At 44.8% G+C, this 13,650-nt stretch overlaps 1 protein-coding gene and 1 pseudogene across 2 annotated transcripts in view; one reads left to right on the top strand and one right to left on the bottom strand.

Moving 5' to 3' along the window:
• Positions 1-557: 557 nt before the first annotated feature.
• LOC103734173 lies at positions 558-1,647 on the top strand (annotated as a pseudogene).
• Positions 1,648-7,097: 5,450 nt separating this feature from the next.
• Wdr60 (WD repeat domain 60) overlaps positions 7,098-13,650 on the bottom strand; it is a 64,910-nt gene continuing 58,357 nt past the window's right edge. Inside the window, exons 18-21 of one of the 2 annotated variants that reach the window (XM_017798128.2) lie at positions 13,443-13,542; positions 13,137-13,268; positions 10,859-11,082; positions 7,098-7,745 (exon numbers count right to left, since the gene is read on the bottom strand). In XM_017798128.2, the coding sequence (XP_017653617.1) occupies positions 7,577-7,745; positions 10,859-11,082; positions 13,137-13,268; positions 13,443-13,542 (625 nt within the window). In that variant the 3' untranslated portion in view covers positions 7,098-7,576. The remainder of the gene's footprint in view (positions 7,746-10,858; positions 11,083-13,136; positions 13,269-13,442; positions 13,543-13,650) is intronic. The other variant, XM_008833063.2, reaches the window with a different exon arrangement.

Genomic DNA, 13,650 nt, shown 5'->3' with positions numbered 1-13,650 from the left:
GCCTCCCTCAACCTTCCCCACAGGGCCTCGTAGTGGATGAGCTTTGCAGGAGGAGCTGGACAGGCAAGGCCTGTCCTCTCAAGGGCAGCCTCCATGAATAGAATGTGCACTCCACATCTCTCTGCAGTGCACAGCCCAGGGTACCCGAGGCTCAGGAGACTTTTCTAATGTTGAGTTCGAACTAACAGCAGGCTGAGTGGCAGTCAAAAGCCCCACTCTCCAAGCAGCTTCTTAGCCCCAAGACCATCTAAGTGCACCTGTCTGGCTGCAGGACCACACAGGTGGTCATGGTGCTCAACCTTCAAAGCAGCAAAACAGATGCTCTGAGCCCTGCTGATGGTCCCTTGGCTTCCTCCTGGCCCTGTATAGTACAGAACAACAGTGCTGCTGAGCATTGATGTGATGTGGCTGCAGCCTTGGGAATTTAAGCAAAAAGATTTTAAAACTAATTTTTTTTTGTATGCATTTTTTTTTTAAAGAGCTTGCGCATACTCTGAGTTTCCTGCTGCTGGCAGTGTTGGGACACTGGGTTCTGCTTTTTGGACTTCCTTCGTGGCATGGCCCTCAAATGGCAATCAGCACTCCTGCCTCAGCCCAAGAAACCCAGACCTGAGCCCGGCCCAAAGCTGGCTGACATGTTGGCCTCTCCTGGCTTGATGAAAGGAGGAAAAGAACAGAAAGAAGCAACTGAACATATGAAGTGCACATTGAAATTGACAGACTTAATGAACAAGCCAATGAGGAAATTTTGAAAGTAGAACAAAAATATAACAAACTCTGCCGACCATTTCTTCAAGAATTGATCGCTGAAATCCCAAATTTTGGGGTAACATTGGTCAACCATCCACAACTGTCTGCACTGCTTGGGGAGGAGGGTGAAGAGGAGCTGCATTATTTGACCCAAGTTGAAGTGACAGAATTTGAAAATATAAAATCAGGTTACAGAATAGATTTTTTTTATTATTTTTATTTTATGTGTATGAGTGTATTGCCTGCATATATGTGAGTGCAGCCATGTCGTGCAATGCCGCAGAGGTCAGAAGAGGGCTTCGGATCCCCCTGGAACTGGAGTTAAGGACGGTTCGTAGCCACCATGTGGGTGCTGGGAATCGAACCCAGGTCCTCTGCAAGCGCAGTCAGTGCTCTTAACCTCTGAGCCATCTCTCCAGCCGTACAGAATAGATTTTTATTTTGACGAAAGTCCTTACTTTGAAATAAAGTTCTCTCCAAAGAATTTCATCTGAATGAGACTGGTGATCCATCTTCAAAGTCCACGAAATCAAATGGAAATCTGGAAAGGATTTGATGGCACACTCAAATCAAACAGAGTAACGCCAGCAGGGAGAGGCAGCATGAAAAACCAGAGTGTCTTCACCTGGTTCACTGACCATTCTGATGCAGGTATAGAACTAGGAGAGGTCATCAAAGATATTTGGCCAAATTCCTTGCAGTACTACTTGGTTCCTGATATGGATGATGAAGAAGGAGAAGGGGAAGATGGTGGAGGAGGAGGAGGGAGGAGGAGGGGGGGGAGGAGGAGGAGGAAGGAGGGAGGAGGGAGGAGGAGGAGGAGATATTGATGAAGGGAATGAAGATGAAGATGATGGCAAGGGCAAAGGGAAACAACTAGAAAAGAACAAACATTGATGGCTTCCAACCTTCCTTTCTTCCTTTTTATTTTTTAGTTTTCTCCAGTCCCTGGGAACAAGCTGCAGTCTTCCCCTCCCCACCTGCCTCTCTTGTGCTCAGTCACCTGTTTTTGAGGTCTTTTTCGTCAACATGATGGTTCTCAACATATTGGGGAAAAAACCTTGAGCAGAGTATAACAGCAAAAGAGCCTTCATGCTTCTGATCTAAATTCATTTTGGTCCCTCTGTCTCAAAAACTATGAAACCAACACCACCACCATGCTCTGAGGGAAAAAAGAAAGACCTCCTGCTCCCTTGGCTCTGCTGGAAGCTGGGGTTGCGGGGCCCTGTGTAGTAGTGCATAGAATTCTAGCTTTTTTCCTCCTTTCTCTGTATACTGGGCTGAGGTTACACTGTGTCTCTATGTGAATACGGACAGTTAGTATTCACCAATTTATCTGTCTACTGTCCTGATAAGAGTTTTAAAAACTGGGTATGTAAGCAAAGGGTGGGTCTGAGATGTTTTGGATAGATTAAATGGGCATTTTGACAACATGGCTTCTCCTTTGGCATGCTGTGATGCTTAACAATCACCCTTACAGTTTAAGATGACACTTTTAAGAGAAACTTCTCTTTTCGTGGTGACCTGAGCCCTGCCACCCAATGGGAGAATAAGCAGAACCTGTAGAATTTTATTTGAAATTGACATTATTGTAATTTAATTTTTAATTTTTTTTTTTGCTTTCACTGGAAAGATGCTCAGTTTTAAAACTATACATGTTGCTTTGTTACAATAAAACTATGTACACACACACATACACACGAAGAGCTTCTTTCAATCTTCTCAGGCCTTGATGGCTTATTTAAACACACACACACACACACACACACACACACACACACACAAATGGGGTCAGCAAGATGGCTCAGGAAGTAAAGGAAAAAGTCCAAACTGAGTACTAGTAGACTTGGTGTCTGGTAATGCTGTACCTCATTGTTCTTGCTAGGCCCAAAAAAGTATTGCTCATATACACATGGGTGTAGGGTCATCCACTGGTGCATGGTCAACCTACCAGGGCCATACCCTTAAAGAAAACTGATTCTGTTTCCCTCAGAAGTAATCAACTGCCAATAGGCCCTCAGCTAGGAATGGGGCATGGGGCTCTTAAATCCCTTCCCCTCCATGCTGGAATGCTGGCTGTCTTGATCTTGAGCAGGTCTTGTGTAGGCAACTAAAGCTCTGTGAGTTCATGAGTATAGCAGTCCTGACATGTCCAGAAGACAGTTTGCTCCAGTTCTCCCCAACCCCTGGTTCTTCCAATCTTTCTAATCCCCTCTTACACAATACTCCATGAGCCTTTGAGGAAAGAGGTATGATGCAGATGTCATATTTATGACTACACAAGGAGTAAAGATCGTCTAAAGATATACACATATACCCTTGTTTGGCTGTTAAGACTATTGAAATGATGATCCCCAAGGACTTCTAATTTCCTCAGACATCTCACACCGGGAAAAGGAAAAAGCTGACTCCTGATGTCAACTAGAAGAGGAATTTGTGCCCAAGAAGAGATTTAACGAAGTTTTGACACCTTGTCAGACCACCTGGCAGGAGATACTAGAGCTGAGACAATGACGGGTCAGTGATGGGCAGAGCAGCACCTTGACCAGAGCTGCTTAGCTACGCAGCTCTTGCTTTCAATTTAAACCTGTCTCATGTCAGGACCCCAAAGATGAACTTGGGAGGTCACTGAATTCTTTATTCTTCCTAATGTGGCACCATTGGACAGATCCCTGTTTTCCGCCTTTAACTATGACTTGTTTAATTGGCTTATTGAGGCCAGGTGGTCAAGCCTACTTGTTAAGGCTGCTTGGGCCCTGGTTCTGACCCTAACAACTCTGGTAACCAGCACAGATCAATGTTGAAAAGATAAAGTTATTTAGAAGTTCCATCTAAGGACTGCTTAGGGGTGGTTAATGCTGATCTGTGCACAGGTCTTCCCATCTCATGGCTCTTCTCAGAGAGGGAGCAACACGACAGAATGCTCAGACCCTGCTGGTCCTTACACAAGACAGGACACTCACACTCACCTTCCCACTTCATCACAGCCCCATTTCCCAGCCACACCCTTCAAATTTGGTCACCACGGGGCTGCCCCACCTAGAGAGTGGCAGCTCTACCTTAAGAGCCAAAGTCTTCTCGGGTGATGGGGGTTCGAGCCAGCAACCCCCGCGCAGTGATGACTGGGGATGAGTAAGTGTGCCGATCGCCAGCCCATGGCCGCCCCCAGTACCGGGGACAATCAGACGCAACAGGGAGCCTAGTCAAGCAGGGACTCATTTATTGCAGGTGTTACAGAGCTTATAAAGGCACCTGGAAATCCCCCAGGGTGTATCTTAAGGATGGTCATGCGCTGATCATGCACTCTTCAGCAGTGCGGAAATATTCTTCAGACTTTTCAAACAGGTCAGACCGTGCCCCAGTAACTTCCTCTCAGACCTCTGCAAGGTGGGGCCTTTAGGTCCCCACACTCGGGTATTCAGAGGAGCAGAGGTCAGGACCTTTGGAGAAGGGGCCACTGTTGGCTCAAAGCTATTGTTCCACTGAGTGACGCAGGTAAACCAGAACATGTGATTCTCAGGCTACAAAGGTGGCTAGCTGTGTTAAGGGAGGCATCACGCTCCTGAAGCTCTGGGTTAGCATGTACCACTTGTAGTGTCTCTCCTTGTCCACTGGGTGTTTGCTGACTCAGCGAATCTAAGCTGCCTTTGATACCCAGCATTACTAGGATGCAGACTCCCTGAGGAGTTTCTCTAAAGAGTGGACATCTTAACTATTCACTTAAACAGCTATCAAAAATAGATCTTTTAAGCTGGGCGTGGTCGTGCATGTCTTTGATCCCAGCACTTGGGAGGCAGAGGCAAGCGGATCTTTGTGAGTTCGAGGCCAGCCTGGTCTACATAGTGAGTTCCAGGACAGCTGGGGCTACAAGGAGACCCTGTATCAAAAAGACAAAAAAAATAGATCTTTTTAAAAAACAAAACAAGCCCCTCCCCTTTAATCATTGTGGAAAATCCTCTCCTTGAACATAAAGAGACTGGATTACTGTGAGGTTTGAAATTCTACACTGGGGCTAGAGGAAGGGGGGCCTGAAGCAGAAGCCTGCCAAGTGCTCAGGTAGACATTGCTGCCCCCATGTGGCTAACGTGTCGTACTGCATGCTGTTTTCACAAATGCCCTTTAATCGCCTCTCAGGATGCTGGTGACACCGTGCAGCTGGCTGCCTGCGAGAAAAGGTGTTGGGAAGAGGTGGGACAGCAGGCGTAGTCCACCTCTCTGAGTTACACAGATGACAGCCCAGGGGAACTAAAACAGGAGGCAGAGCTGGCCTTCCACCTGTTTTTCTAACCTGCTGCAGCATGTTGTGCTTTTTTAGGGAGAGGCTGCAATCACTTGATCCACTTTCATTTTCGTTCTGAAAAGGTGTTGCTAACATGAGAGATACAGCACTATCCCTGTGACTGGATCAATGCCTCGAGAGTGTGTTTGAAGGGAGGGTACAGGGATATACTGTGGGCTGTCTAGCCTAGAGAGAAGGCTGAGTGGGGGCTTGGGGGGATGTTTGACCTTTCTGTTTTCCTTTCTCTGTGACCTCTGAACACTTGACTGTAGACCCTGTAAAGGAAACATTCTGTGGCACTGTGGGGTGGAGGCTGCACAGCTGAGTGACAGGGAGAAGTACCCCATCCATGGCTGATCACCAGGCATGAACAGGCTTCCAACCCCTTCTGCATCCAGTGCATGGCCCTGGTCACAAAGCAATGTGCCATCTCAAAGGCAGTACTTCAGGCATATACATGGCTTTCCTGAGGGCCATACAGCCATGAGAGTGCTGACCCTCCCTGTCACATGCTCTCCCTATCCATCACACCTTCCCCTATGATACAAGTTAGCCTGGGCGGCCCAGAAAGACAGGTGAGGAGCTCTTCTGAAAGCCAGGGAGTTCCCAGTATTGACCTCATCAAAACCCAGCACACAATGAACTGTTTTGCATTAAAAATAATTCTCAACATGTTGCTGTGCTTGGGACACACAGCTCAGAAGCACAGCACAGCCAGGACGGCATCCACAGTCAGGAAAACATCACCTCAGGTAATAAGAGCCAAGCAAAGGATGAATGTGATTACGGAACCCCCTGTGAGTATCTGAGATTTACAGACACTGAAACACAGAAGAGGTCCAAAGAAAAGGGAGAATACTAATTCTAACCTTTAACATCCATCTTAAAAACATTCCAGATCAATTACTGAGCATTTTGCAAGTGAGAAACAACAGCCTACATGAACATGTCTCACCTCTCTCGTCTGTAACTGAGTCATAAGTTTTATGAAGCTGCAGAAAGTAGATTCCAGTCCTTTGTTTTCACACGTTGGCTAAACATCCACCTACACGGCAGGCACTGTGGGCAGGCACACAACCATGCCCTCTGTCAACACTCACATTCTTGAAGTTCCCCTCTTCCGCTGGGACTTCCTGTAGAAGCCACTATGCTCTGCTGCCTCTGAGGCTCCCCACTGCTCCTTTTAATTCAGTGACCAATAAGACAGAAGATAAAGACTCAGCGCCACCCAGTAGAGAGAAGCCAGTCAACCACATTAGTGCCCCACTGGCCAGCATGTGCATGTTACATGTGTGCCTGTGCATGCCTGTGTATGTACACTTGCATTTGTGTGCTGTGCATGCAGTTGCATGTGTACATGTTACACACTGAGACTGGCTTGCACAGACATAGACTGAGCTTCTGTGGATAGGACAGACCAGGCTGCACTATTCTGTCTGCTGTTTTCATGATAAACATGTGGCTTTGAGTCAACACAATAAAAAAGCAAGCAAGAGCTGATGAGCAGGAGGTAGCTGGACAGAGACTGAAAGGCAAAGGAAGAACAGGCAGCCACACTGCCTTGGGGAAATGAGAACACAACCCCACGGGGTGGTACCTGCAGCAGAGTTTTCCAGTCACCTTCCAGGTCCAAGACACTCCAGTTCTGACTGGGAAAACCTTAAATATGCTGCATCACCTGCAGTTCTATCAGCAAGACACACAGCATTGTCTCCTGACCTCACCCCCAGACTATTGGGAGGTGAAGTCCTCATGGATGGATTGCTACTGCTATAAGAGAAGAGGAAGGGAGCACTCTAGCCTCTGCCCCTCTCTCTGCCTTCTGGCATGTGAGGACATCTTGGAAGAGACAGAAACCCAAAGTGCAGCCTTGGCTTGGATTTACAGTCTCTCCACTGTGAGAAACCAATTTCTTTATAAAATGTTACAGCAGCACAGACTAAGACCTCTCCTATTCCTCTATTTCAGTTACAAAATTCAAGAAAATTGATTTACTTGTATTATTTCTATACAAAAATGTTTTCATACTAAAGCACAGTGTAAATGTGTTTGACTCAATACTATGGATGGCGTTCAAATCACACCAAAAAGATGGAGCTCAAAAAGACTGAAAAACAGACAGCAGATGGAGGTAATGTCAAAAGTGGAGCAACTTGTTTTACTTCAGACATGTTACGCACATAATTTCATGCACGACTAAGAAAATAGTCCATTAAAGTACACTTTCATGGTGAACTGTTTAAAATGTAGGAATAAATGTGACACTTTAAAAACTGTTCCAAAAATAACTAGAAATACTCTCAGAAAAGAGCATTCTGGACGTGACTCAGTATTTTCTTTGAGGTTTAACATACACTAAAATGTTCACTGCTTCTATTCAAAAATAGTGATTTATTTATCGGGAATACCAAAGTATCACTCTTGTAAAACACAGTACATACAGAATATACATATTCTATGTACATAAATGCACATGAACACAGAGTCTGGGATCCATCTTGTAAAATTGGGGAGTTATATCCCCACTGTCCTCTAGACAGCTGCTCTTCATTTCTGCAGAACCAGACACAGTCGTTTGTGCTCATCTGTCTCTGGTGTGGTCCACCGCCTCTTCAGGTACTGGATGTCAATAGCACCAGAAGCCCTGGCCAGCACCAGGGCCACAAAGCTGCCACTGGCTTTCTCAGGGTCCCCCGTGATCGTCATGGCCACCAGCCTGCAAGTGACAGAGGACGTGTGAGGTCAGCACACTGTGTAAGACATTTGGTTACCTGAGTCGTCCATGTATTCAAGGGAGGAGTGAGACAGAAGGGTAAAAACCGTTACAATGAAAAATCAGAACCAAAGTGAATATGAAAGTCTGTTGAAAATCCACCTCAGGGATCTGCTGGACTGAGGGTTCCACGTAGGCAACTGAGTGAAGGCATGGCTGTAGAGAGGCCTGAGGACCTCCCCAAGAAGGGTGTCACTCCCCATCTGATGCTCTTGCCCGCCCTAGGGAGCCAACACCCCCAATAGCAGGCCTCTAGGCTACCTGAGAAGGCCCTTCCAATCACACAGGCAGTGGGACCCCACATGTGGGGGTTCCCAGCACCTCAGTGCCCCACACACCCCAGCAATCTCAGTCACAGCCAAATATCAAAGCTCAGAAACCTGCACCCTAGCTGAGGCTTGTCACTGAGCTCAAGAACTCCCCAGCATCACCCTCCTATGAGTAGTACCATTCATCTTGTGCTCTAGTGAGAAATCTGGGCCATTCCAACACTTGGACTTGCTCCCAGTGTCCCTCCTCCATGCCACTGTCTCCATGCTGGGGATATGTCCCCATCTCTACCCTTACCTTCTTCAGCATTCAGTCTCAGAAATACACATCTGAAGGTGACCTTGTCCCCACTCAAATCCTTCCCATTACAGAAAAGTGTCCAGTCCTTCTTCCGTGGCCTCTCTGGGACTCCTCCTGGCCCAGCACCACTCCAAACCAATCCTCACCTCCAAGTCCCCACTGCTGGGTACCGACAGCACAGGAATATCAGGAGCTCCTCTCTCCTGGACACCTGGCTCTTCCCACCCAGTTTCGTGGGGTTCACTCCTACTTATCCTTTCACTCATGTCTTGATGCCATCACCTCTAGAGATTTCCAGGGTGCTCTTACTATCCTAAATTAAGCCAGAACCCAGCAGGATTACCACAGCTTGAGTCAAGGTGGACATCTTGTTTAAAACAACACCTACTCCAGCCTATTCAGCAATTGTCGTGGATAGTCAGTACCACATAGTGTTGGCCACTGCAGTGGGTTCTGTGACTGTAAGCAAGGCAAGAGTAACTTCTCACCAATAAGAAAAGCAGGTGAATTGGCAATTGAGGGAAGAGGGTTCCTAAGGTGACCCACAAGGTTCAATGTCCTGCTAACATCCATAACTCTGTCTATAATCCAAATACCAATGCTCAGACTTTGTGCTGTCAGCATGGCATGCTGTGTCAGCAGCCTGCACAGGTACTGCGGTACCCCAAGCTTCATGGTTCCACCTGGCCATTTGAGACCCTACCTATGGATAGCCTTCTGAAGGGTCTACCCCCAACCACCAAGGGGCGGGCTCTTAAGGGAGATCCCACAATGCTTTCAGGGCCTAGGGAATATGAGAATTAAGTCTCAAACAGGACAATTCCCAAAAAATTACAGTGGCTAGGGTGTCCACTGCTTTGGCATGCTGCTCTGTTCACTCACACAAAATGCAGGTAAGTATATTTGCAAAGTGGGAAATAGTGTTGACAATAGTAAACAAAGGTTTCCCTGGCATTAGGACTCCAGGGGTGAATGTAGTTCATTGATAAATTATTTCTAGATTAAAACAACACCATTTCGACTAGGCATGGTAGCACACCTCTATAATTCTGAGAAGCTGAGCCAGGAGATTATGAGTTTGAGGCTATCATGGGTTATAAAAGAGAGGCTCTGTCTGAAAACACAAAACAGCTTCAGGCGGTACTCTAGCTACTGCCCAGCAAACTGCCCTCTTGCAGTGTATTCAATGAATAATTTTTCCTGAAAAAAAATAAGCACAACTAACAAACATCAAAAATAAATATAGAGCCAGGTGTGGTGGTACACACCTACAATCCCAGGGCTTAGGAAGGAGACACAGGTGAAGACAGAAGGGTACCCTCATCCACATGGTGAATTTGAGGCAGCCTAGATAATAGGAGACCCTATCTGAAAAGAACCCCAAAATAAATTAAATTAAAATAGTTGTATACTTACCAGTAAGTGCTATCACTAATACTTTGAAATGTCCTTCAAATTTTTAAGTTGTGCACAATCAAGCAAAGGCAGAATTTTAAGTACATATGGATGTGGAATATACTCATGAGTGTGAAACAAAGGCTGGACTAACTGATTAACCAATGGACTGACTGGTTGACTGATTTTTACGTTTTTTTCAGGGCCTTGCTATGCTGCACAGACTGATCAGTCCCTGAGTTCGGCGACCCTCCCATCTTAGCCTTCTAAGTGCTGGGATAACAGATATGAGCCACTGTGCTCAGCTCTTGACATATTTTTTGGTTTCCTTTTCTTTTGTTTAAGGCAAGGTCTGGCTATGTATATGTAGCTCAGGGAGGCCAGGAGTTCCCTATGTAAGACCAGGCTGGGTTAAGGTTAGGATTAGGGTTAGGCCTCAAATTTGTAATCCCCGTCTCAGCTTCTCAAGTGCTGGGATTACAGACATGTCGCTATAGCCAGCACTCCTGATGTACTTTTTAACTGAAATAATACCAATCTACCTAGCACTTCAACTGAATAAATGTAATTCTTATTTTTTCAAGATCTTATCAATATCTCCTTCACATTTTCAGACTATCATGTTTTTGATAATTTTTATACTCCTCTTTCCTTTACAAAATGGTAGTGTAATTTCTTCCCCACCTATCCCAAACCTTCTAAATTGAACTGATCAACAAGAAATATAAAATTTCAAGAACAAAGGTGACCAAGCAAACTGGGGTCAAGAGAGAACCCTTCAAAATGAATCTTTTGTAAGTACTGCTACTTTGAAATAAAACAACAAAGGCAAAGAACTATTTCAAAGTAGTTATCTATGAGCTCACAAGATGACGCAGTAGGTAAAGGCACTTGCTGCCTGAGGACCTGAATATGAGCATATGGGACTTCTCTCTACCTTCCTCTCTATTTGGCTACAAACCTAAGTCTGCTCTAAAAAAATTAAATAAGTTTTTACTATATAATACACAAATATATTATTTAATTTAAACTTAAACATATGTTGTGATTTAGGAAAGACCACTGGTGAGGCTGGTGGGCCTTGTACTCACTTGTCTGGAGAGATGAGCTGCTGGGCCACAGGGCCCAGGTCATTCTCAAGGAGGTCCCAGACATAGACCCTGGATGCATCGTCCTGGACCAAGAACACGGCAGGCCTCGTCGGGGACCACTGCAGACCAGTGACGGCATGGCCCTGGGTGCTGCTTTCCCACTGCATGACAGGCCTCTCTGAGGTCAGCTGGTGTAGCCTGATGCTTCCATCTGAGCAGCCAGCCTGCAGTCAGGGCAGGGAAACCCTAAGCCCATTTGTCTTTCTTTTTAAATTAAATCTCAACAGTCAGGGAAATTTTTCAGAGCATTAGCTTTCCTTATTTGTACAACAGCATTTGGCTTGCTTTTGTTTTCTGAACATGAAGTCATATTATTAAACCTATCCTCATAAACAATGAGACTGCCACCCCTACTGAGACCATGAATCAGTGTTCATCTTTAAGAGCTGAAAGCTACTGGCTCCAGCACAGAAATGTTCAGGCTGGCTCCACAGTAGCAGGCTACCTTTTTAAACTGCTGTATTTGCACTGACAGCACGGTCACTTATTCCTTTTGGACTAAAAACAAAACTTAGCTGGTTTAGTGAAAGACGAAACAATTAGCTTATAAAGAGAAAATTAATTCCTTCTTACTCTTTTATCTCTTCCCACACTCAAAAAGACATATGAAGTTCTCAAATAATAAATCAAGATGTATTTTAAAAAGAAAGCCTGCAAGAATGGCAATAAGAAGTTTCCTTATGCAGCAGATGATGACTGACACAGAAACCCACAACTGGCTAATGTACCAAGAACAAGAGGCTGCAGAGTGCTTATCCCTGAATAGGACACCTATATCAAACTTCTGCCTCCCAAGGCTCAGGGACCAGTGCAAAAGAGGGAGCAAAAAAATTGTAAGAGCCAGATGTGGATGACCACAGGAAACAGTGTTTTCGAGACAGCTGGTCAGTTACTCATATGAGCTCACAGCAACAGTGATAACATGCATAAGTCCCATGCAAGCTCAAACCAGAAAAAAAAATCTCAGCATAGACATGAGGAAGTGTGTAAGAAGCTCCAACCCCACCTAAGGAAACTGTGGCAACAGATGGCTACTGGGAGGGGCAGAGACAGTCTCTTTCAAGGATGGGACTCTTGTTAGGTTAACCAGGCCCCAGTAGATGGACCCACACTGAAGGATATGAGGGGACACAAATTAGACTTTATAGGCCTTATTTTATATATATACATATATATGTTTACACATATACATACATACATATATAATATATATACACACACATTAAATTGGGCAGGGGGCAATAAGGCAAGGTAAGGATAAGGGAGGGGATCTAAATACCATCAAATTATATTGCATGAAAATAGCAAAAATTTAATTATAAAAAAAAGAAAGCTGTGGTGGAAAAAAAAAGAATGGCAATAATAAGAAGGGAAATCAAATTCTAAAATAAAATACAAACAGAAACACATTTAAAAGCCTAATTCCAAAAAGATAACAAAATCAAACAGAAAAGTGGGACAAGAACTAAGCCAAATCAGCTCGGCACACAATATCTGGGTGTGCAACTTCTGACTCAGACACAGAAAGAGCCCTGACACACAAAAAAAGCTTCTTTGCACATGGCATGAACAGCTCGGAATGTTCTGGGGTTGTACACGCGACCAGGCACATGACAAATCACTGCTACGGTCTGAACGAACTTTGTCTCCACCAGTTCACATGCTAAGCACATGGACTTTTGAAAGGTGGAACCCACTGGAAGGTGATTAGGAAAGAGGTGTGTAGACCTCAGAAGGGATAGATGCCCGTTTTTTGGGATGGGGTTAGCTCTTAGGACTGGGTTAGTTATTGTAAGAGCTGGATGGCAACTGATAATAGCTTGCAACTGAACAAATCATTTCTCGAGAGAGTCAAATTTAATTTAGGTTTTTGTTAACAATATTCTGTGTGTCATTTTTAGATCACTAAAGCCTAACAAATGATTAATTTGTAGCCTAGTAAGTGGCCAACTTTCTAAATTTTTACTGGATTGCAATATTATGCTGAACAAACAGACAAAAAATATCACTAAAAAGAGACTTTCTGGCCAGGTGTGGCGGTGCACAACTTTAATCCCAGCACTTGGGAGGCAGAGACAGATCTCTGTAAAATGGAGGCCAGCCTGTACCACATTGTGAGTTTCAGGCCAGCTGAGGCTACAAGAAGACCTTGTTTCAAAATGATCAAAACCAAAACCAGAAACAAAAACCAAAACAAAACAAAAAGCAACTTTCTTACCAAGAACACTGTATCTTCAAATGGTGAAAAATCAATCACAGTAACTTTTATTGGTCTGGCACTATGCTGCTGAGGTTTGAACACCTTGGGAGATACTCTCCAATCTTGTCTCGTGCCATGGCTTATAAATCCCTAATAAGAATATCAAGAATGGCCAAAGAAAAGGATTAGGCATAAGCCCAGACAAACCTACAATTCTTGAAAGAAGTCAGACATTATAACAAAAGCAAACAGTAAGTTCATCTGATAACAAAGATTTTATCAGTGAGTCTAGGTGAGAAGGATGAAGTGTAAACTACTACTCACCATGTCAGTGCCAACCACAAAGTGACTCGGATCTGAAGGCAGAAATTTGACACTCAGTGTTTGCACAGACCCCCAGAAATCACTATCTCTACGGGAAAGACTGAAAAACAAACAGCAGCAAAGATAAATAGATGGCTTCCGTGAGACCTGAAGGCTGACAGCTCTATACTCTATACATCCCCAGATGAGAAGGCTATGTCCCACCTCC

This window comes from Nannospalax galili, unplaced genomic scaffold (genome assembly GCF_000622305.1).
Source record: "Nannospalax galili isolate Female #2095 unplaced genomic scaffold, S.galili_v1.0 scaffold516, whole genome shotgun sequence".
In the NCBI taxonomy this organism is placed as follows: domain Eukaryota; kingdom Metazoa; phylum Chordata; class Mammalia; order Rodentia; family Spalacidae; genus Nannospalax; species Nannospalax galili.
Note: the sequence above shows the minus strand (reverse complement) of the source record. Positions and strands in the feature narration are given on the sequence as shown.